Source organism: Chlamydotis macqueenii, chromosome 6, assembly GCF_036417535.1.
Source record: "Chlamydotis macqueenii isolate bChlMac1 chromosome 6, bChlMac1.mat, whole genome shotgun sequence".
NCBI lineage: Eukaryota > Metazoa > Chordata > Aves > Otidiformes > Otididae > Chlamydotis > Chlamydotis macqueenii.
This window is the reverse complement of record NC_141561.1, coordinates 22,044,041-22,069,452: the sequence shown is the minus strand read 5'-3', so window position 1 is coordinate 22,069,452 and position 25,412 is coordinate 22,044,041. Positions and strand designations below refer to the sequence as shown.

At 36.5% G+C, this 25,412-nt stretch overlaps 1 protein-coding gene across 1 annotated transcript in view; it reads right to left on the bottom strand.

The window, feature by feature from the left end:
• Positions 1-552: 552 nt before the first annotated feature.
• GAD1 (glutamate decarboxylase 1) overlaps positions 553-25,412 on the bottom strand; it is a 35,881-nt gene continuing 11,021 nt past the window's right edge. Inside the window, exons 6-17 of the mRNA XM_086751081.1 lie at positions 24,423-24,513; positions 18,684-18,796; positions 17,179-17,294; positions 16,997-17,076; positions 16,738-16,792; positions 15,540-15,656; positions 15,316-15,380; positions 11,845-11,923; positions 10,073-10,222; positions 7,593-7,700; positions 6,810-6,899; positions 553-5,179 (exon numbers count right to left, since the gene is read on the bottom strand). Of these exons, the coding sequence (XP_086607207.1) occupies positions 5,006-5,179; positions 6,810-6,899; positions 7,593-7,700; positions 10,073-10,222; positions 11,845-11,923; positions 15,316-15,380; positions 15,540-15,656; positions 16,738-16,792; positions 16,997-17,076; positions 17,179-17,294; positions 18,684-18,796; positions 24,423-24,513 (1,238 nt within the window). The 3' untranslated portion in view covers positions 553-5,005. The remainder of the gene's footprint in view (positions 5,180-6,809; positions 6,900-7,592; positions 7,701-10,072; positions 10,223-11,844; positions 11,924-15,315; positions 15,381-15,539; positions 15,657-16,737; positions 16,793-16,996; positions 17,077-17,178; positions 17,295-18,683; positions 18,797-24,422; positions 24,514-25,412) is intronic.

Sequence of the window (25,412 nt, the reverse complement as noted above, 5' to 3'; positions counted from 1 at the left end):
AAAACATCCTAGTTCTGATCGTGTGTAAGTTTAAATGTGCTTAATAAACACTGAGATCAACCAGTGGCATTGCAAAGTGTGCAAAGTTAAGCATGTATTGAAGTCTCCCTGGGATTAAGACGTGCATTACAAGTTTTATAAATGCATCCACAGATTAAATAGCAGGGCTTTTACCACAAAGGTTTGATCTTACTATTTTTACTCATTCTAAAGTCCCTGTTCACTTTTTTGGATCCTCTGTATAAATTTGATGAGAATTTCAGAAACTACACAAAACACCACACAGGAAGATTTTTAGCTTCTCTATTTTTTAGCATTTCTACGCAGTACTAATGTCTTGACAACACTATTCAAACTTATCAAAGTTCAGAGCTTGCTCTGTCTGTGTTGGTACAAGCTCACATTAAATTCACAATTAAAACTAAGTAGTAGTCTAAGTAAGTCTAAGTAAGCATTTGCCTTACTGTTTTTTATGTGAAGAATAATGCTGTATGGCTTTTGTCTCATATTCTTAAGGAAATAAAAGAGGTAACAAAAATTATACGAGACAAATTAGACAGTTTTAAGATCGACTTTTATTGAAAAATTAAAACTGCATTGCATATCTTCTTTTTAACTTCAACATTCCTTAAACCACAAAACAGACATTCAATTTTAAAAATCTCTTCATATTCATCACCATTCAAAAAACAGATTATTAACTAAGTCAATTATGATTTTAAAATCCTGGGTTGTTCCCAAGGCCCCTGGTTCCGTCTACCGTGAATGGTATAATCTAACTACCTTCTCTAAAAAGTGCCTTTAATAACACAATCAGAATTTTTCTCATTCAAAATCAACAGCTGCTGTTGATTTTTATCCAATGGTCAGTCTTTTCCAAATAAATTAAATCAGTTAATAAGCACTGCAGCTACATGTTCAGCTAAGATCTTGCCTATTGTTTATTTGATCTGAATTCATCCCCACAAAATTACAGTGATTGTCCATGGGATTTCAAAGGCAAATTGCTACCTTAGATTATGTTTTAAACCTCAGAAAAAACAAAGTTACTTACCTGGAATTGCAATGCTTTTAATTAGTTAACACTTCTGTATATCCATACTTCCCGATCTCTCACAGTCAATAGTGTATGGATTAAAAAGCAGAAAAATTCCAGGTAAGCTTTCGCCTGAAAGCTGTAACATATTACTCAGATGAAAATTACCTACTGAGAAGAAAACGCAGATGAGTTTTGTCACTGACAACTGCAATTGCTCTGTTAAAATCAGCTAACCATGTCGGAAATTAATATGAAGCAGGTACATGTAACAGGGAAACCCTGCAGAGTCTTTAATTCTATATTTAATAGAATTAAATTTATTTAATTCTAATACTAGAATTATAAGTTTTGCAAAAATCAAATTGTGGGTATAATCTGTGTCAAGACACAGCACTGCAGAGAGGCAAGATAAAATGCAGAGGGTAGGAAGACGCATTATCCCCCCTGTCTTTAGATAAAAGACCTCTGTGTTAACAGTCTCGCTTTTGAAACAGGCAGGAAGAGCTCTGTTATTCCCACCTAGCTGCAGCCCATCAATGGCAATAGGCAGAACCTCTGATGCTTTTGACCTCCAAAACACAAGATACTCTACTAAATGAAGAAGCAGAGATTTTAGTGAGCAAAACTTTGTATACGTGCTGAAGAGATCTAGATCTATTTCTGACTACATCACAAGACTGTCCAAGGCTTGCTGTATGAATGCCAGTAAGCCATATTATGGTCTTTCCTATAGTTTCATGATCAGTTAGAGGGGGATGATTCTCTTTATCTAGCTTATATGCTTCTAGGAGATGTAACATTTAAAATACAATAAATTATTATTAGAATATTGAGATGATGATCTGGATACAAGGTCCACGAGGTTAAAATACTAAGGTTAGAGGATTAAGAGTAAATTGGGATCTTTAGTAATACTGTTGCTGAAATATCTTGACTAGGGAGGTGGAGGAAGTCAGAAATTTCTTCAGCTGGTTGAAGAAATCACGAGGACCATGGGGCTGCTTGTGTGGAAAATGTAAAATCCCCTAGTGAAGCTAGGTCAGCAGTTATACATCTTTGCCTTGATTATACTAGTTCATATTGTTATAAACTACAAGGACTGAGGGAAATTTTTTAATCTTCTGTAGCTGCCCTTTGAATAAAGTAAAACTGTGACAGAGACTAGATTTCAGGCAGAAGCCTGTAAATTGAAATGTGACGTGTACTTCCTCTTCAAAACCAACATTTCTGTACTCTAAAAACAGCTCTCAATGAAAGGCCCTCTAGTTTTGATGAACAGCTGATATCTATAAAGAATGGCATTTAATATTATGAAAGTTGGTACTGAAGTCAATGTTCACGTTGACTACTTCTGTATTGCAGGCCTCAGGTCATACAGCATGGATGTTTACATCAAGAAATATTAAGTACTGAAGACATGGTAAGATATCAGGGTTATAATCAAGGAAGATTGAAGTTTAAGATTAAGAAGGCAAGAAACCAATTACACTGTCTTGAAAGAAATACTGTACTGGTGAGATTACTGGGGGGTTTTCATGGCATAAAAGTAACGATCTAGATAATCTTTTGAAAGTCATACTCATAAATCTAAAAGATAGTGACAAATTTATAATTTTTAGATTCAACTCATATAATTTCAAAAAAATGTTTTATAGAAGGCTATGGAAAAGGGATAAGCAATAGCCCTATGAAAAGCTGGAAAGACTATGCTGTATGGTACAGTATTTACCATGACACCTTCCTCCTTCTCCCTGCTCTGAACCAGCCAAAGATATGAGACAGCATCCTCAGAAGGCAACCAGTGTAGCCTGCAGGATGGAAATCTCTCCTGGCTGTAGCTCTTCTTACACAGGACTGAAGAGGGCCAGAGGGGCTGCGAAAACTACGTAACATGACTGCACTTCACTGAATGTTTCTAAAATAATTGAATTTTATTACTGATTTGGAAAAAAAAAAAAGAAATACCAATTAATTACTGACTTGTGTAGAAGATAGCCATAGAATCATGTATGAAAAGATTTGGAATTAGCATGTTCCATTTATCACCATGACAGTAACTCAGTAGACAGAGGATTATTGAATCTTCATTTTGTTCCACTACTCTGCTTCCAGTATGGAGTTTTCCACTCAGTAGTATGATTATCTAATGATTAAAACTGAACAAGCTGCAGATGACTCTAGTGTCTATACTTGGCAAAGTGTGGCCAGTTGAAATTGTTGTGACAAGCTAGCTGTATTTAAAGATTCTGAAATTATTTTTGCTTTTATTTTATAAGCTCCAACCACATAGTGAATTCAATTTCACTAAAAGGATGATGCTGGTTAAAACTCCCACAGAAATACTATAGACTTTCCAGAATCTTCCCACAGAATTTAGTTAAAATAGAATCATAGAATAGTTTGGGTTGGAAGGGACCTTTAAAAGCCATCTAGTCCAACCCCCCTGCAAGGAGCAGGGACATCTCCAACCAGATCAGGCTGCTCAGAGCCCCGTCCAACCTGGCCTTGAATGTTTCCAGGGATGGGGCATCTACCACCTCTCTGAGCAACCTGTGCCAGTGTTCCACCATTGTCATTGTAAAAAATTTTTTCCTAATGTCTAGTCGGAATCTACCTCCCTCTATTTTAAAACCATTACCCCTTGTCCTATTGCAACAGGCCCTGCTGAAGAGTTTCTCCTCATCTTTCCTGTAGGCCCCCTTGAGCTACTGGAAGGCCACTGTTCTCCAGGCTGAACAGCCCCAGCTCTCTCAAATGGTCATAGAGATTAGTCCTGAAATACAACTCAAAAACAGGGGCCTTGGTTAGTAATCAATATTTACTAGAAAAGCATTCAGAACATTGAACAGACAGTCTGACATTACAATAAATAAAAATGAAAATTCTAATAGATTAAAGGGATCTCATCATTTGACAGTATATACACAATGTTAGAATTCCTTATATTCAGTAAAATTATCTGTAAATTATTATTTTAAGGGCACTAGGATTTAAATGAAAGTGTCGACTAATATTTTTGTATTTTTTCTTTGGCTCACAAAGACACTAAAATACCATAAACTTTATTTAGAACTTCAATAATATATAAATAGGATACATTACAAACGGAAGAAAATACAAGACAACTCTTCAGCATGGTAAATCTCTGAATATAAATAAGCAAATATTTCTTATACCTACAATTCAACAGTTATCTTGCTGTAAAACTATTACATTTAAATCCTTTTACACAAAGTCATTTAACAATAATATACACAATCTACACAAATTAACCTCTAAAAATACAGCAATAATATACCTGTTACAATGACGCTGCTACTATTATCCCCTGATGTGACACTAAAAGGGAAATACAACTATTTTACTCAAAGGTGCTGTTAGAGATTGCTGTTTTTGTACGTGAGAGAAGCACCAACAATAAGATTTAATACTGTTATACATTTTATTTAGCTCCTAAGAATCTACATTTTAGAAATGTTTCTATACGCCTATTTTTACCTGGCAGAAAAATCTGTAGCACATTATCCACATCATTAGTTGTTGAAGGAAAAGTTAATTCTCTTAAAGTGGAAAACATGCTGTGGCTTAGATCTAAGTTTATAACCACTTTATATATATATGTATATATATATAATTATATATATATTTATACTGTACATATATACTGTGCAGGGTTCTTAAGTTGCTATTTTGGTACTTACTAATTTCCTGCTCACTACAGTAAACAAGACCAATGTAAGAGTCAATAGTACTTCAACTTCAAGATAATACATTTTCCCTCAGTAATATGATCTACCAATACATGTATGTTTCAGTAGCCTATAGCTGTTTTGTTTAAGGATGTCTTAGGAGATTGGAACTTACAGAAAGAGAATTTCCTTAAAACATGTTCTGCAGAACTGGCTTTAAAAAATAACCAGTGCTGGAAAACAGTGAATTGGAGAAATAAATAGTTCAACCACCGTACTACAGCTCCTGGCCCAGCCTCTCTATTTCCTCAATGAGGAAGTCAATGTCAGACTTAGTTGCTGCTGGGTTTGAGATGACCATTCGGAAGAAGTTGACTTTATCACCCTGAGGCTGATATCCAACCATGGTAGTACCTGACTCCATCATCAGTGCTTTGATTTTTGGTGCCACCTTTATCATTTAAAAAAAAAAAAAAAAAAAAAAAAAAAAAAAAAAAAAGAAGAGAGAGAGAAGAGTAATTAAGAATTTTTATCCTTTCTTTGTATGTCACAACATCTCTTAATTTGGAAAAAATAAATGGACAAATCAGAAAGGCACTAGATTTTATAAAAAAGATCTGTAACAGAAAAAGCTTGAAAAACTTAATATGTAGGATTGGCTATTTGAAAGAAAATTGACAATAATATCCACATTTATATTAAGAGACTAATAGCATCCTAGAGTATTCACTATGTAATAATTTTATATATTAAATGGTACATGTCATTTCCCTATGCTGAAGATTTTTTTAATGAAGAAATGTTTTCTGTCTTTTTATGAAAACCTACTCCAGAACCACCTTTTGAGGGTAACGGATGTTTGCCGTAAGAATATTATGTATTCTCAAAGTCATTTTCGGAGGGGTGAAGGGGAGAGGGAACAATGGAAATTTTTCAACAAGATCTATGTCATAAAGAGTATTTTCTGTTAGCATAAGCCATGGAAACCTTAGAGTAGTTTTGCATTTCCCACCATCTCAGTTCCTCACTCTAATTTATGAGGAATAACGGTCTGACAGTCTTACTATTTGGTATTGGGTGAGCCCAGTTTTGCCACCCAGACCTTCTTTCTCCTGCTCTACTCTCTGCCAGCCAAGGTCAGACATCTGGCTCTGTTACTGTTTTGTAGGATGCTTTATAATGTCCTCTGACATTCAACAGGGTTGAGTCAAACATTTCATCCTTCTTCCCAGTCTTACCTGTCTTTCTCTTTTCTCTCTTTTTTGACAGTTAATTTCTTTAACTAACATGTCACTGGGTTGACTCAGGAATTTCTATTCTCTCTGTTCTCTTTTCCCAGAGTGATGCAAACATAAAACCCTCTACAAAGTCTCCCAAGTTTGCCCATTCTTCTCCCATCCCAAACAGAAAAAAAATGCTATTCATTTCAACAACTATAAAATCATTCTGTTGTCTCCTGAATGTATTTCATTCCACTTCTGTGTAAAATGCTACTACAAAAATAATGTATTTCACTTCCCTCAGGTCCTAAGTAACATGATACTTTTCCTGTGGTGCCTCTACACTTCCGTCTATCATTTCTTCAAATACATTTAAGTCCTCCAAAGGGTATTTATTTTCACTGAAATGCATTAATGCATGACTAACCAAGTCCAATTAAAATCAAAATAAAGACCTGAGGACTGACAGGTTTCCATGTCCTTTACCTGTCCCAGCATTTTCAAATAATTACCCTTCTGCTTCTCTTGCTGATATGCTATCTTGTTCAAACAGGACTGGAACATCTTTGTGCCTCACTACTTTTTAAAGACCCATAACACTTTTGGGAGTACAGAAGTGATACAAAACAAAGAATAATTGAGTATGTTCTCTATCTGGTTCTATAGCAGAAACGTGACTTCAGCCTCAGTATAAATAGGATACAAAGGTGAACAAATATCAAGGTCATAACAAGCAATTGGAGAACTGACATCCCAGAATTTGAAACATCTGTCAACACACAGTTATGTTATTTTTAATAAACAGAATACTTTGGGCTGAAACAATAGACTATATTTTTGCATTTAACATAAGCTGCATACCCTGTGTAACTTTTCTCTTCTCTCGTCACAGTCTGGCATGCCCCTGAGACTTGGCGGAATATACCAAAAACATACATTAGTATGTTCTGGCTGCAAAAAGAACCAAACACATACATAAATTAAAAAAAAAATACAGATCAATCACACACTAAAGGCTAGTCAGTAGCATATTTTAGCACAGACATCGAAATACAGTCTTAACTTTTCTAGTTCTCCATGTTAAAACAAAATAAATGGATTACAGTACTGCTGGTTGCATCTGCTTTCTTAGATTCCCTGTGTATTGTCCCATTTACCATGTTTTAGGCTGCTAATGAAGTGCAAATACTTTTCACCTTCATGCAGTTTTATGAGGAACTTTTTTCCAGGATCACAGGAAGGACAGACCAATTTTTCTTTTCTTAGTAAATGGAAAGATGAAGTATATTTGCTGTTCTATCAACCAAGAGCTTATGCAGTGGCACTAGCAACAGAACATATAGGAAAAATAGCAGATTCTCAGTGATGTTTGTTACAATGTGGAATCTTAGCATGAGTAGATTGTATTAAGGTAGTGTTTGTGCCCTAAACTGAGAAGTCCTCTGCAGAAGAGGAGAAGATGAGATAAATCTGACATTTATAGTACAAAACTACATGCCCAGATGTCAATAGTCATGTAGCTCTTTAGAAAATAAGAGCAATTTTGCACAGCTGGTTTGAAGAACTGTGAGAAGTGTGAAGACTGTTTTCAAAATTCCATACAGATTTGACTCCTACACACAGGTTAAATGAAAGAAAACTTACCTCTCCTTCAAAAACCATCTCAAATTCTTCTCTGTTTTTTATTTTAGTGTAGAGATATTCTGCCAGCTCCAGGCATTTGTTGATCTGATTTTCAAATCCTACTGTACCCTGTTTTAAAAAGAAAGTAAGTATTAATTATATGTTCATTTTTTCTCCTCCAATGCAATCATCTTTTCAGACAAGCTTCTGAAATGTTTGCAGTAAGAAAACATTTAGCAGTATTATCTCTTGCAATTTAAAAGTAAAGTTAATCAACACTACAAAAGTGGCTAAGTGTAGCCTAACTGTACTCACTACTTGGTTTCAGTCTCATTTTAAGATAATTGATTATGACAATAACAAGGCCTTTTGATATATTTAATAGATTATTTTTAGCTCTTTTTTTTTTTCAGTTTTGAAAATATTATGGATATTAAGTCTTGGCTTCCCAGCTCTCACTGAAAGACTGGGAACACGGAATGGGAACTCAGCTGTAAGGGTAAGTGTTGGGAAGTAACTTATTTCCTCTGAACAGTTTGATATAAATTTGCATTTTAAAAAGTCAGCAAAGGAAAGCCTGCTATATGTTTGCTAAAAGTAATTTGCCTACCCACTGATCTTTTGTCATATCTGATTTGTTCTGAAAGATCATAATCCCAGAAAAAGTAGATGAATGTTGATAATAAATAAAATAAGGGGGGGAAAATGTTGTGGGTTTTTTTTTTAATGTACACTTTGTACATGAATGAAGAAGTAAGAAAGACAAATATGCTCTTAAATTATTGCATATTTGCGGTACGCTCATTGTACTGAATAAAACAACTGAACGTAAAGTCACAAGAGTACTTTTGTACCTAAGCTGTATATTTATATTATGAGTATGATCACTCCTGGTGGCTAATGCTGGAGGAAAAATTTCCATAGCTCCTAATATTTTGTTTTCTTAACATTTTTGTAATATAGCCATGCAATCTGCTAGGAACACGTTCTATCCAATACCTCAGAGAACACAGGTCCAAGAAATCTGAATCCATCTCAAGACTAAAAAGAAATCCAAAGTAACTAATTTCCAGAGAAATTTAAATGCCAGATTTACAGATCAATTCAGCAATTTTAATCTATATTATTTTTAAAGAATAACATCCACTTTTGAATACTTCTGAATTTTAAACATGACCCATATCCATTATGGTTTCCACTGTATTTATTTTTCTTTACTGTGAAGTGTACTACTTTTTTAGTGAGGTCACTTTAACTGGTGAATATAACAGCAGAGGTAAAATCAGCATGCTAGCTGTAACAAAATGTGTTCGGCTGGTATTTAGAAAAACGTTCAGTCCATGCTTTAATGGTGTCTGTAGTCAGCATTTGGTAATTAGAACCATAAACAACACACTTGAAAGTTGCTAGTCACAGCCTGATTCTGATGTGTCATAAGCACTTTCATGTTATTGCATTATGGTACCAAAATTATTTATTTTGCAGGAAGAACTGAGTCTGAACTTATGTTACTTAGTGTATAATGTACTTAGTGTGGTAGTCAAACCTATGCTGATTACTAAAGTAATTGTTGTAAGTACTTTGTGTTGAAGTGTTGTGTTTCTTTTTCTGAAGTACTTTTTAAAATAAAAAATGACAACTGTATAATCTGTTTAAAATTAACTGTATATCTAAAGTTCTGTTATTTTCTTCCCTCAGTCTTCAACACTGAGGAAATCTGCATGAAAACATCTTTTTATTATCACAGGTTATTTACTATTGCTGTCTAACTCTGAGCCAAAGTGAAAACTGTTTTATGATTGTACATTTTGTCATTAGATTCAATCTCACTTTTATTAAAAACTATTAGACTGCAGACAGGTTACCCAACTGAATCCCCATTTTGTCAGCAGAAGGGCAAGAATAGCAATAAGATGACTGCACATAAAGAAATAAAAATGAAATGTGTTTTCTTGACTACATGGACCCTCCTTCTGCAAACATGTAAGCCTGTACAAAAGCCCATGCTTAAATTCAGTCATCCAGGCACACCACAGTAGTACCAAGGAATCAACTGTTAAACCATCAGTCGGGCAAAGCTTCTTAAGGAAAATGCTTTGTTTTCAAAGTTGCTTATAAAATCTATACATTGAAACATGATGCTTAAAGGACCCTTGTAAGTCATCAAGTCTACTCTGCTGCTACTACATGTAATCTGTCATAAAACACATATGTGAGTGTATAGAACCACAATCAAAACCAATTTGGTCTCCTGCCCTCACTAGTTTTACTGCAGGACTCATCTAGTGAATTAAACCTTTCTTCTAATTTCCACCTGAATTTATTGATCGCTAACATTGTTCTACAATTCAAATGGCTCTTTTCTGACTTAGTACTCAGATACCTGTTTGTTTAGAGATTGTAGTTACACAAACAATCATGTTTTTAAGTGTCCTATTACATGAGACTTATAAATTAAATAAATACATTTCTGATTTTTGGGCTGAACTTTTATAATTTACCTTTGCCTTCCACATCAACCAGAATTTGAAAATGTCCACGTGTCGACCACACTGTATTGCCTTATCTCCAGTGTCATAGGATACATCATACTGCTTGTCTTGCTGGAAGAGATAGCCTGCACACATTTGATTGCAGCCTTGAAGTATTCCCTGTAATGAAAAACATGTTCTTATGTGACTTCCATGTGCATATGAAACTGCACACATTAACAATATATTAAAAATGTATTTCAAATATATACAGAAGAATTCTTCTTTCATGGGCCAAATTATAAAATACTGTTTTGTAAACATGAGCCACAAAAATAATTTCATAGCCTAAGGTGGTTCTTTAAGAAGCCCCTGAGTAGTCATATGGTTTTACATACCCGTACACCCACCCCTGAAAAAGCATTCTCAGATTAATTTGGATTCTTAGTTTTTGACATTGATTTTGTCCACTTCACTTTGTAAGGCTATGTTCTTAAGACTTAATTTTTTGATACATTACATTACACACTAGTATAAAGCTGTGGTCTCTCAGTGCATCAAATAGCTACAGAAAATGAAGAAAAAAAAAGTAATTGAAGGCTTCAACTTTATCTATTGTCCAGCTTTAAGATACTTAACAATGCTGATAAATACAAGTACAAATCACCTAAACCAGACAATTTTTGCTTACAAATAAATATGGTACACAGACCAGTAGAAACCTAGGGATTACTTGTAAACATCTCTGAAGGAAACACAGAGGACCAAATTCCTGGGTGTTACACAGAAGTTTAACACATGTGACATTTCTACAATGGTCTGCATCTCCTTTAGAGTTTATTAGTGGTTCTTTAAAGAAGCCTGAAGACACTGGTGTATCTGATGAATACAAAAATACCTATCAAAGTTCTTATAGAGAGAATAAAAATATTTGCCACAATCCTGCAATAGTTTGCGTAATAAGCATGCGTGCCACTAAATAATGGCTAGTGCTTCCCTCCAATAGATGTCAAAGTGTATTATAAAGGAAAATAAATGCTGCAGCCTTCCGTTTAGAGATGGGTCACCAATGGCAGACCTAGGGCTGGAACCCACAACTCCTTCATCCCAGTTCTATGCACAGGGACCACTTCTTCAACTAACCTCTTCTAGTAGCAATTGATATGCCAGAAATTAGTAGACAACAGAATTAGTCCTATCCTCAGATGACGTGACTTTTTTTTTTAACCATCTAAGGAAAATATATATTGCTTAAAAGAATTAAGACATTGTTTTTGTTTTCATTGATGACTATGAAGAATCTAGAAGAAAGCCCTGAAAACACATATGGAGTCATAATAAAAGCAGCATGGTTACTTCTCAACAGAAATGAGAAACTTTTAAACTCCTATATAAGATTAAAAAAAAATTGCTCTTCATTTAAGCAGTTTAGACTGTGACCAATTACTAAGACCAAGAGTGTATGTTCAGTATGTCATAGAAAAAATGGGGCAGATGCTCAGATGAAGTATATTAGCATGGCTCTCGTGTTGTTATTAGAATACGCAAAGATTCAACAGCTAAAGATCTGACCCATATTGTCTACAGCTTAAAACAAACAAAAACCCAAATGCAAACAACCAGAAAAGATAGAACAGCCTCCTAAACATAATGTAAATCCACACAATTATTTCTTCCAAAACAAGTTTTGAAATTAAATAGATTTTGCACTATCCTCTTTAAAAAGTAGGGCTTGATATTTACTTTTTTTTTTAATTGCTTAATTTTTAAATAATTGCTTAATTATTAAATTTAAAGCAGACCTTCTCCCGGACAAGAATGGCAGAACATTGTAACAATACTCCCATCATCTTGTGTGGATTCCAAGTGACTGAGTTGGCTCTGCAAAAAAAAATTACACATTCAGATAGGTCTGGAAAACAGAAACTTAACTTGAAGCAGTCACCTCTGTTTTCTGCTTTCAGCTGGAAATGTATGGAGTTTTGACCATGATGATTTCACTATACAGATTATTACTGTCTCAAATGTTTGCTTTCCCAGTTATACTGTCCAGGAAAGGAAATTCTGTGCGTTAACATTGCAATGTCAGACTTCTGATTAGTTTATATTATTACTAATACCAGCTAATTAGTGTCAGACTGTGCTAATTAGCTGCTATAGTAACTTCATCCCCAAAAGACTCCACTTGTAGAAATAGCACTAATAAAACTAACAAAAACAGTTTAAGAAGTTATATCAATTCAAGGCACTGATTGGGGGAGAGAGGTGTCAGAGAATTAAGGGAATAATATTAATTCTGGGAGAATACAACACTTTACTGAACCAGCTGCTGGAAAAGTAGAAAGCAAAGGAAAAGACACTCCTCATGCTTATCTGCTTTCCCAGTTAGAGCCACAAGAGGCCTTTTCTGTACTAGCTTGTCAAGCCCATGGACTGTTAAAAGGCTATACTACTTTAAATCAGTATCCTACCATTCTATATGTAAAGCTTAAAACTTTCTACACATAAACACAGGTGGATGCACAAGGTCACCTAATTTAGTAGCTGAACAGATGAGATGTTCTGTATTTTTAACACACTATCCTAGACAGGTTAATGATGATGCTAAAATAAATGTGCCAACATTGTACATCCATTGACATCTTCACCCTAAGTAATTAATTACCAAATGTCCCCTTGATTCACTGTGTGTTCCAGAGAAGGAAAGTGTATAATCAAATTTCACAAACTATGCATGTGTTCTTACAATGCAGTTGAAAGAAAATTCAACAATATTTCCTCCTCTCCTACACCCTGCTCTCAGAGGGCACAGACACAACCACACTTCTTCTATTTTGAGCAACATGACTCTTTCACCTCAGTCTGAGGACCACTAATTCCACAAAGATTCCATATACGATTCCCACCTCTGTCTGTGCTAGGTTAGACCATAGCACCCCTCAGCCAAAAGAACATGGAGAGCTCACCATTCCTCTAAAATCTCCTGCTTAGGCAGTGCAAACTAGCAAGTATATAGCTCAGATTTAGGAGGTAATTATCTTTCACAAAAATTCACTAATAGTTCAGACAGAGTAGCCAAGAAACAGGAATTTGTATAGCAGCTCATTTCCTTTTGAAAGCACTACGGTTTCAGTTTAGTACATTTATTTAACTTTCAGGGTTCCAAATAAAGATAATTTCAAGTCGTTTTTGCAAGGAGCATTAGGTTAATTTCAACATGAAGACATCACTCTACCTTGCAAGCCAGCCCGTCGGAGGCTATCCTACCACAGGCAATCCCAGCTCTGTACGGTGGCAGCAGGCCAGTCCCTACACACCCATGTCCCCGGGCAGGACAAATCTGGCCTGAGCGTTAGCAATAGACCCCAGCTGGGGCCCATGACAGGCAATTACGCAGTACACGTGGGCCCTGTCCCCTATTTGAAGAGCTGTAGAGCTGACTAGAAAAGAAATAATATCATGCTTCATGGCCTGCTAGTTTTATGTATTTGCTTAAGATTACAGTCTTAATTAGCACCTCTAGGTTGGCCTCAGGTCAAGAGAGGTGTGCCAAACTACTGTGACCAAACGCATGTAGCTTAAGGAAAGTATTTTACAATGCTGAGATCATATTAGACAAGTTGGCATAACATGAGAGACTAGCAAATTGGACTGGGCAGAGGTTGATATAATTCTGCTGCTTCAGAGAACTCCTGCTACACCACACACTGCTGTCCCTGCAATGGAAGGGTCCACGTGGTTTTCCTACCAGTCCTTCTGTACATTATTCTTTACCTTGTACTTGTTCTTCACTTACTGCAGGAGATGCTTACCACTAGGAAAGTTTGTTTTCCCTCAAGAGGAGCATTGCCCACTGTTCTCATTTTATGCCTTTACACAGTGCCCACATTCAGCATGGGTGACTCAAGGAAGCATTTTAGTGCTCATTTGAGAGTACATGGCTAGAGCTTGTTTCAAACATTTTTTTGCTTCCCTGGAAGCTGATACCTGCAATGATGGCAAAGATCTTATGTTTCTGATTTTTCATTGCTTTTCTGATTTTTATTCAGATGGGCAGCTTTTTATGACAGAGTAGTTTCACGGGAAATCTAGAGACACACACACCCATGGGGTTATAAACATAGCAACTTCTACAGACTTGTCATCTTTGGATGATGAACCGTGCCAAAGACTGCACATAGAAGAAGTCCTGCGTCTGAATTGTAAGAGCTGGGGGGAGGGTCACACTCTCACTCTGCTATCACTTCCAACACAAACGCTTTCCCTTTTTAATTTGGTTCAATTATTTGTTTAATAAAGGCTGGTTTCTGGTCTCGGTGGGTGTCTTGGTAACCCAGGTTATGTGCTTGGGGGCACACATGCACTCTATTCTGCAGACTGCACTCTGGCCTGTGCAAGAGCTTCCTGCTCATTTCGTGTAATCCCCCTATGGCACCAACTCATAGGCCCCTTTACTCTGAGACATGGTGAGCATCTGTGACTCTTTCCGGCCTCCCTGTAAGTTCCCTCAAGTCTTCTGTCTAGCACTGTAGAACTGTGCCAGCTCTGTGCTATCATAGTCCTTCCCAGTCTTACACGCACTGAAACGTGCCCCTAAAAATTGCTGCTGTGCCACATGTTTCTCTCTTTGTTGTACACACATATATATTTATTTGTATGTATACATAAAAGTAAGACAAAAGCAAGCATATATATATACACACACACATATATATACATACACACACAAAAAGTAAACTTTCATTTACAGAACACTCATTTTTCAGGCAGAACATATGCTCTTTATTTTCTGGAAATAACTGCAAACATCTTTCAGGAGAGAATATCTACAAATTCCCACCATGTCATGGCTTCCCATCATAGGAATTCATGCTCAGACACCTCTGGATTTCTCATCTCACTGCTATTCTCAAAGCCCTGCATTTCAGAAATTGTCTAGCTCTCACACTTTGTTTTTCCTCCAATCCTCCTTCACGCATTCCCAGACTTATGATCAAAGCTATGCATAGAACAATCTCTCTTTTTGCCAAGCAATATCCTTGTCCTCCTTCAAATCTGCTGAAAACTTACCTTTCACTCAGCTGTACATCACTGTTTCCTTCTGTTTTACTGTTTCAGTCTTCCTAGTGTGAACCTTTCATGACTGTCTTTTGTTTAATTTAGTGTTTAAACTCCTTATTGTAGCAAACTCATCTTTTCATGAATTTGTGAAGTGTCACGTACCTTATGAAAGTACTTAAATAACAGGATTACAAATAAGCACCATGTAGTACCTTTCTATTCCATTTAATTTATGGCGATGCTTTCTGGACATTAAGAGTCCACCTCCCCAGGCAGCCTGGAAGCGACAGAAAAAAGAGAAGACTTGTTGTTTTGGAAAAGCCTAACACATTTTAATTTACTCAGGATTCAGTAGTAAATATCTTAATTCAAGACAAAACATGTCTAACAAAAATCCTCTTTTGCCTAAATAATAGTACTTAATTTAGTTACTTACATCTACATGGAGCCAGAGGTTATATTTTTCACATATATCTGCAATCTCCTGTATTGGATCAAAGGCTCCATACACTGTTGTGCCTGCAGTTGCATTTACAAAAAGAGGAACGTATCCCTACAATAAAAATAGAAATATTAAATACAAAATCCAACCTCCTTTAGAGAAAAAAAAAGAAGTTACAATTATTTTAGAAATATTGCTATCCCATTTTCCAGCCTAAAAACGTTTTTCTTCCCATGCGAAAGGTTCATATAAGCAACAGTAGAAACTAACAAACTTTGTATATGGTAGGAACAAACTCTGTTTCTACCGTACTGTAACTTCACAAAATTAACTAGTCAGAAGGTAAAGAATATTATTTTTTCTTTCTAATCTCTTTCAGTGAGGAGATTCAAATGTTGTGGTAGAAGACTAGCAATAGTTAAGTAAAGTTGAGGCTTTTACAGCAGTATAAAGAAAAATTAATTAAATGTGATTTCTAAGATGTGATTTGAAAGCTTGAAGTTGGTCCTTTAGTCTTTATCTACTAATAAACAGAACAAAGCAGAACAAAGCAATCAAACCCAAAAGCAATAAATGTGGAACTATCAGATCAAAGTGAGACAATTTTGAATTAGATGAAATAAATGTGAACTGCAATTTCAGACTGCCCAAATGTAAAGAAGTTAAGAATTAAAAAAAAAAAAATCTTGATTACTCTAACTTTGGTGGTTTTATACAAAATTAATGGATTTTTCATTGTATTGAAGAAATAACAATGAATGCCTCAAAAAAATAAACTTACTGGCTGTATTTACTAACCCTGCAGCCTCACACTTGAAATCTAAGGAAATTTTTAGGACCTTAATTGACTTTTTGATGTTTTTGGCTAAACTTTAAAGTTTGGACAAAAGTAGGTTTAGTTTGATATTTCCATACTTTTTTCCTTATGTTTCCAAACAGAAAGTTATTTTTTAAAGTCATAAAATACAGATGTGGTTCAAGAGTTACTTTGTTTTTAAAGAGTAAATGGAAACTTTAGCAAGACATGTAGATAATTCCCTAAAAAATACATTAATGTATAATTAAGCAGCTGAAAATAGTATAACATTTATATCATTACAATGTTCTATTTTAATGTTAACCCCCAGCCTTCAAAGGAAGAGATAATTTTACTAAGCCAAGCATTTAAGCACTAATTTTTAAAAACACAAACCTTCTGTTTTGCTTCCAAAATTTTTGCCTCCAAATCAGCTGGTATTATTTTGCCTCTGTAATTATTGTAGAAACAGAAAGACAAAGAAAATTAAAGAATGCATATGGAAATACTAGCTACAGTCGAAATAATTTAATAGGATTTTCTCAACAGGCCATTAGCAACTTGACACACTGTACTGAGCCAGTCCTTAAGCACAATACAACAAATTTAACAGATGAATACATTTAATATATCAAAACCTTAGCATTCATCCTACCTTTCATTGCATTTTATCAAAATCACATTGTCTGTTCCAAATCCAAGTGCAGCTCCAGCTTTCTTTATTGAGTAGTGACTCTGCAGCAAAACATAGACATATTTAATGAGTGGTTGTTTAATGATGAAGCATCTTCACAACATACATCAATAAATTAAGAATTAGCAGCATATTAAGCTCACATGTTCTGAGGTAAAGAGAATGAGTTTAGGGACTGCAGCCATGCCTTTAGTTTTGACTTCAGGGAAATACTTGTAGCGTGCGGCCATTATGCTGTACATGTTCGAGATAGCTCCTCCTGTGAACGAATAAATGAATGAATAATAAAATAGTGATAATAAGAAAAAGTGCGTATTAGAGTAAAGACATACAAGTCTCATTTGCGTTATGCAGTGAAAGTGGCAGTAAACTATGAAAAAATAAATCTCTGAAATACACAGTCGTCTAAACAGCACAGAGACAGACCCTCTAGAAAATCATACTGATAGAATTCCCTATCCGTCACCTCTTTCAATTGCTAATATTCTGCTGCACGTTCCTAAAACGTTCAGCTTTCATCAGGCTGCTTTTGCATGACATTTTCTTGTTAGCAAAAATAACAGGAACTTATCAAATTGTCTGAGACTAAAGAAATGTCGCATACTGGATGGATTTATCCCCTCTCACTGTAGATATAGAAGTAGATGCCTAGAAGGTAGATTTCTACAGCTGAGTTATTCTAAGCTTCCTTATAGTCAGTTAAAGGGAAGAGGCACTTTGCAGGCTATGATTCAACTAATCTATTCTGACACTTACATTTGAAAAATGTGAATTGAGGGAAAGCACCTATTTCTCTTGGTTTATTGCTAAAAACCGCCCAGGACAATTAGCATTCTATGATGCAGACCTCAAGATTTTGTAATTTGAATCTCATCCATAAAATCTAGGATAACTTATTCCTCTAATATTTATTCTTCAACAAGAACACTGAGAATGATCTGTATTTTTCTAGCTGATGGGACTGGAGACCAAGCAAATGTCCCTTGCTGGATTTCATGTGGGCTCTTCCAGAAGGAGGTGGAATTTTCCTCTGAAACATGATGGTGTCCCTCCAACCCAAACTCAAAAATGTGGAGTTCTGCTGGGCACAAACATCATCCATACATGGACCCAAGACCTCCACATAGTTTATCAGTCTTTTCTACCACTGCTGACTGCCTTTATATCACCTTCATGGGGAAAACACTTTTTCTTGGTGTTCAGAATCATACTTGTGAATCCAGTTAGATTATGTCCCAGATAATATGTCCAGAAAGTGACAGGCAGTCATATTTTTTTTTTTTTTCTGTGAGCCCAAGTCCTCACTGACCATCAAAGAAGTCAGTGCACAATTCCCTAGAGCTATTGGTCAGCAGGAGTTGCTGAGCACCTCCAGTGCAAAAAAAAAGTGTGCCTAACTAGGTACCAGAGCTTGCAGTCAAGTTTTAAAATGTTGGCCAGTGATAATACATAGCCATACTCAAAGACTTTTTTTTTTCCCCTCAACTTTTTTTTGGGGATGCTTAAACAAAGCATGTACTGCAGGTGGGAAACTTCTCCTTCTAAATATCTGATGCATTGTTTTGTGTTGCAGATATTGCGGGCATTCAGACACAGCTTATATTCTGAAGTTTTAGTCAAACCATCAAAACAGAGGGGAAAAACTCACCAGGTGAGAATATTCCATCGCCATCTTTATTTGACCATCCAATAATCTCTCTCATCTTTCGAAGTGTTATTTGTTCCATGAGAACAAAAACGGGGGCAATTTCATAGGTAAACCTGCATGGATAAAGCAAGCAAAACCCAACAAACAGGATCAAATACAGATTATAAAAACACACAATAAATTCCCAGTCTATGTGCTTTGAGAAAATGCTTAAGATTCCTAAAAGTTTTCCCATAAATTGAGGTTCTGATATTGCAACTTTTACCCAAGCAAGAATCCTCAGGAAGACAATACTGGAAATACTGGTCAATAAAGACTGCAGTGTTACCTCTTTTGCAACTTTCTATATAACCAACTTAAGACTCAATGCTCACCATCACAGTGCTGCTTCTGCCATACAAGATTGTATTGTAAAATGTTTGTTTCCCAAAGTGCCAATTTCACACTTGTGGAATAACATATTGCCAAATTCTTACGAAAACAGTGAACTTCACTGAGCTAAACACAACCATAATTAGAAGTATTGAGCCAGGGCTTCAAAGTCTAAATACAATTAATTATGTGGATTTATTCTGTTGATGATCTCCAAGGACAACTTATTTCTACAATACCATGAGATCAATAACTGTCAAAAGTAATTATAAATGATGATTTTCTAATTACCAATTACAAAAAACAAGTCAGCAGTCAACTATTGTATCCACTTAACGAGGGCAAAAAACCTAGCATAGTCTGGTATGCCCTGATGTCACAGACAGATACGTGGATGGAAAGTGACAGCCATACAACCATTTTTGGTGATCAAGGTACATGGACAAATTGCTACTGCTGTAAACAAACTCTGCTTGCTGTGTGTGCCAAAAATAAAAATAAATAAATAAAAAAGGAAAAATAGAGAGAAAAAAAAAAGGAAGCGGCAAGAAACTAAACAATCAACTCATGAGTTCCAAAGGAATCTAGAAGAATCACCCTGACACTTTGGATCTGACTGATGTCTTCCACTTGAGTGATTTTGCCAAAATGTATGTGTTGCCTCTCTAATATTAAAATCTTCTCTTAATACTAAAATGACATTTTGAGAATAGGTATAGCAAACTTTAAGGATTCACGTGGTATGAAGAAGGGAACGTGTGTCTGAAAAGCTTGTCTTTTATTTACAGCTACACTGCTCAGGTTTTTTTTTTTCTGCAATCCTTATGTGTCTGTGTGTCCTTACTTCATCAGAGAAACACCACCACTATTTTTAAAACATTCCTTTAAGATCAAACTTTTTAACCTGATTGTTGTAATTGTCATTTTCAGAAGGCAAAATACCGCTTATTTTGCTTTTATTATCGTTAGAGCTGTAAGAGATAAAGAGTTGAACACTGATCTGAAGTTTGGGCAGTGCTAATATTTACAGAGAGACACAATTAATAAACCAGTTGGTGTCTGCTAACAGTGTGGGAGAGGTTGTTTTGGTTTTAAGCACTGCAAGTCTAGGATATACTCCCATCTTTATTTAGGCAGAATGACCAAATGAAGTCAACAGGAACTCCGCAGTGTATAGATCACTGAAGCCTAATACAAGATATGTTTAAGTCAATGTGATTTTTTACATCAGTTTAAACGCATTTTGAATTCTGTCCTGAGACTTTTTACACTAATTCTTACATACTTCCTGGAAGACTTAAAGGCTTGTACAAAAAAAATAAAGTTAAGAAAGTTTTTTTTTAATATATAAAATATCAAGCGTTCACAAGGGGAATTTTGAATATACTTAAACCCAAGTAAAATAGTGTTTATTTTATTATGTAATTATTTTCTGAGTCTCCAAAGAATGACAAAGAAATAAAAGACTGCAGATTATTATAAATGATAAGGCCAATGCAGCTATATTAGATGATGGCAATTATTTTTAAAATAACATCTTGCGAGGTTAACTTATTTGTTTCAAACTTAAATGATTTTGAAAAATAGAAAATGTTTTTGGCTTGGAAGGAACTGTCTGACTTTAGAACCAATCTCCTCACAAAAAGTGCTGATTAGATTTTTCATACAGTTAAATCCTTATAGATATTTCTGTGAATTAAGTGAAACAGTCATGAGTCTCAGCTCTTTACTAAACAGAATAAATGAATGGGGGTTTTTGGTAGTGGCTAGTGCTGGTTTAATTGTGCTCTCACCTAAAGGTCAAATCATTTTATCAGGCCAAATAATTCTATCTACCTGTTCTCCTGTTTACCATCATGTAAAAAGCATTCTGACAATAAACAAAGTATTTTATATAATTTTTCTATGCTACATTATCATAAGCATAAATGTATAATACTGAAAATATCAATATAATTATCTAATCTCAGCTAACAAAGGACATAAAGAGAATTTGCAGATAATGTGAGTGCTTTCTAAGCAGAACTGGCCACTGCATAGTGAGAAAACACCCTGCAATACACATCACTAGGGCTGGATGAATAATGGCAGCTTCTGAAATTTCCACCCTGAAGGTCTTATGATTAGTGAATGAGTTAAGAATAGCACATTGATACATTGTTTTCAAGTTAATGTGGGAAGCTTATTATGTTTAATTTAACATAATGAGTAGAATTCCTCAGGGATTGGTACTGGGACCGGAGCTGTTTAACATCTTTGTTGGCAACATGGACAGTGGGATTTAGAGCACCCTCAGCAAGTTTGCTGATGACACAAAACTGTGTGTTGCGACTGACATGCTGGAGGGAAGGGATGCCATCCAGAGGGACCTTGACAGGCCGGAGAGGTGGGCCCATGCAAACCTCATGAAGTTCAACCAGGCCAAGTGCAAAGTCCTGCACGTGGGCCGCGGCAATCCCAGGCACAAGTACAGGCTGGGCAGAGAATGGATTGAGAGCAGCCCTGAAGAGAAGGACTTGGGGATGTTGCTTGGTGAGAAGTTCAATGTGAGTCAGCAATGTGTGGTTGCAGCCCAGAAAGCCAACCACATCCTGGGCTGCATCAGAAGCAGCGTGACCAGCAGGTTGAGGGAGGTGATTCTGCCCTTCTGCTCTGCTCTCGTGAGACCCCCCCCTGTTGTACTGTGTCCAGCTCTGGAGGCCCCAACATAAGAAGGATGTGGACCTGTTTGAGCAAGTCCAGAGGAGGGCCATGGAAATGATCAGGGGACTGGAGCACCTCTGCTATGAGGACAGGCTGAGAGAGTTGGGGCTGTTCAGCCTGGAGAAGAGAAGGCTCCAGGGAGACTTTATAGCAGCCTTCCAGTACCTAAAGGAGGCTTATAAGGAAGATGGGGAGAAACTTTTTAGCAGTTGTGATAGGACAAGGGGTAATGGTTTTAAAATTGAGGGAGGTAGATTCAGATTAGATACTAGGAAAAAATTTTTACACAGAGGGTGGTGGAACACTGGCACAGGTTGCCCACAGACGGGGTGGATGCCCCATCCCTGGAAACATTCAAGGCCAGGTTGGACAGGTCTCTGAGCAACCTGATCTGGTTGGAGAAGTCCCTGCTCCTTGCAAGGGGGTTGGACTAGATGACCTTTAAAGGTCCCTTCCAACCCAAACGATTCCATGGTTCTATGATTCTATTATCTTCACAGTGACATTTAAGTAATATTTCCTAATGACAATTTAAAATTGTAAGAGTACAGATGTTTTGATTACTCAAAAAACTCATATGCGAAAGAAAACATATTTTTCATTCACAAGTATTTTAAGTATTGTTTATAGGTGGAAAATAAAAAAATAGACAAATGGAAAATATACCCTACCATAATGCAATGCTCCTGTCACTTGTGTGTTACATGCTTGTGTAGCTGAAATAGGTTAGAACAGTTTCTGGGTAAAGGTCAGAATCTGCTCTTCTGTGCTGGAACACCGCTCAAAACAAATAATATGTTCCCCAGAGCTCACAGAGACAATTTGGCTATTTTTAATAACCTTCTCTGTCAGTTCTTTGAGTCATATTTTACAAAAATCTTACTTTAACCTTACTTGCAATTACTGCATTATTTGAAAGCATATCATGTTGACCTTGGTTTGCTGAAAAAACAAAGAGCAACGTATTATTTTGCATTTGCTAAATCTCATACAAGCACTCACAGAGAAGTATTTTCAAGATATGTTCTTGTTTAAAATATAAATGGATCAGAAACCAGCTTCACAGAACCAGCTATTTAGTAATTTACTTTTAAAATCAAAGGCAAAAGCAAACTCATTAAAAAAAAACCTCTGAACTCTTTCAGAACTGAGTGTGATGTTCTTAATAATGATAGCAATATTTCATAATACTATCCCAGTCTGCCACAGAGCTGAATTCTATTACATCCTACCGGATTTGTGCAATTTCACTGATCACAAAAGGATAACTAAGCTAGGATAATTAACTTAGTCAAATGAAAAGTGGCTTGCAAAAAGTGACACTCTCTGAAGCATGTTTTTTACAACATTTAAGCAAGGTTTTCTTTTAGAAATGTAATCAGACTTGTTTTCACTTTAAATTGTGGTGTGGAAAAAAAAAGGCACTTTAAAGTACTTTGCAATACTTGTTTTATGATTAAAATATATGTTGCTGGGGGTTTGTCCCAATTAGCTTTTAAATCCAAACGTCTCATATCAACTTTTAGCAAATAGATAACTAATTGAGAGGATGATTATTACAAAGAGCAGGCTGGTTTTGGCTGGAGCACCTTATGTATTTTTCTTTATTGCTAATGTCACAAAACAGGCACAGCTCGTCATCTGCACAGAGCTGCTAGTAATCAGCTATACTTAATGAACCATTTACTCATGGATAGGCCAGTGAAAATATTGTTCATTTTGCAATCTGCAGATACGTTTCCTGTGTTCTGCCAATTAGCAACAAACTACTCAAAACAGAGGTAGCTTTAGAGTTAAAACACATCTAATACAGGCAGTTTGAGTCAACAGAAGGCAATCTGTTACCTGCTGAGTATTTTGAACTACCATATCATTTTTGGGCATATACAAATCAACATAGAAATAAAAACTAGCTAGGAGACTTATTGGTTTGGTGTGGTTTTTTTTTTTCATTAATTACACTCTTTCTTGCAAAAATGGAACATAATACCTTACATTTAGGTTTCATTAATTTTGAGGTCAAGAAAAATTAGGAAAAGTTTTCTCATTCATATAGTCTAGATGTAAAATTTTCCTTTTTTATACTTCAATTTCTTTCTTTACACATAACTTCAATAAATCTTTGAGTAATTCCATCATTATAATCAAAAGAATTGCAATTGTTACATTTTAAATCATTTCAAAGCCATTCAGAAGCCACTTCTTCACCAGCACATGAACAGGAGCAGGTGGTGCCCCAAGCCGGTTACCTCTGAATGCAGCAGAAGAAAAGACAATCAAGTTTGAAGCATTTTGTATTCTAGTGTTAATAAATGAATAGCTGCAGAATTACTCAGTCTAGAGACAAAGTTTAAAAAAAAAAATCAGGAAAAGATAAAGAAGATTGGTCCAAGAGAAGAAAAATCATGTTATGTCATTATATTGGAATCAGCATGTTTTACTTACCATGTGCTCAGGGATATTTGCACTTCTATTTATCAGAAGTATAAACCTGTTCAGCTTTATATAACCATTTTCACTGTATTACTGCCACATTGGGAAAAATATGAGACGCCTTTATTGAAGACGCAGTAATCGGCATTTAAAAAAGAAAATTACACGTCTGTGACAATGCATGTCTACCATGATAGATGGCACCCCCTGTAAGCACAACCCACTGCTTACATGTTTGTATTAGCAGTCGATGTCAGCCACTCCCCAGCCAAGCCAATAATGTCCAGCCCTGTGGACAGCTGATTGAAGAAGCGAGGATGACCTGGAAAGAGAATTGAGAGCGGCTTAGAACGACTCCACAGGTACCTCTCAGGTTTCTGTTTTAAACGGTCCAACTATTCTGACACGAAGGGCAGTTTTGCACTCCTAACACATTGCGGCGAAGTTTTCAAAGCAAGCCTTGCTTAAGGGGAGACTGTTAACCCCAGTTACGGATGCCTCGTTATAAGTTTGGAAAAAAAAAATAAAAAAAATAAAAAAAAAAACACAAAACCCACCCTTTGGAGGGAGCTCCCGTATGACATCATTAGCGTTTAAAAGACAAGAGAGAACCTCAGAGCCGACTGAGCCCGTAAAACACCTCCGGAACCTGTGCAAGGGCTCGGGCTAGCCCATCTCCAGAGCCCCCCGCCTCGCTGTTAATTCGGGGGGAGGCGGGTACTTGGCAGTGACAAGCTGCAGGTGCTGGGGCCATTTGCATTCGAATGGAGAAGGAGAGGAAGGCTCCTCCGCTCGCAGCGAGGCCGCAGGGATGCGGGAGGGGTACAGAGGAGCGGCGGGACCCGCTGCAGCCGGGCGCTGAGAGCCCCCCAAAGCCCCTCGGCACGGGCGGCTCCCCGCGTGGGGCAAATGCTGGGGCTCACCTCATAATGGCTTTGCTATCAAACCGAAGTCAATCACATTCCTGCATTTCAGCCAAAATTGCTTTAACAATTTTCATAAGCCATAAGCCCGACTATTGGGGGGTCTACTTTTTTAGCAGGAAGAGATTTAAATTCCTAAAAAAAAAAAAAATTATGACGAGCTGTGAGGGGAGAGGGAAGCCCTTATCTCCGCCCTCTCGGGAAAGGACACGCAGAAAACACACCGGGGACAGCCCAGCCCGAGAGGGTGGTTCAGCACTCGGCCCCTGGAGGGACCCTGTCACGTCACATTTGGCTC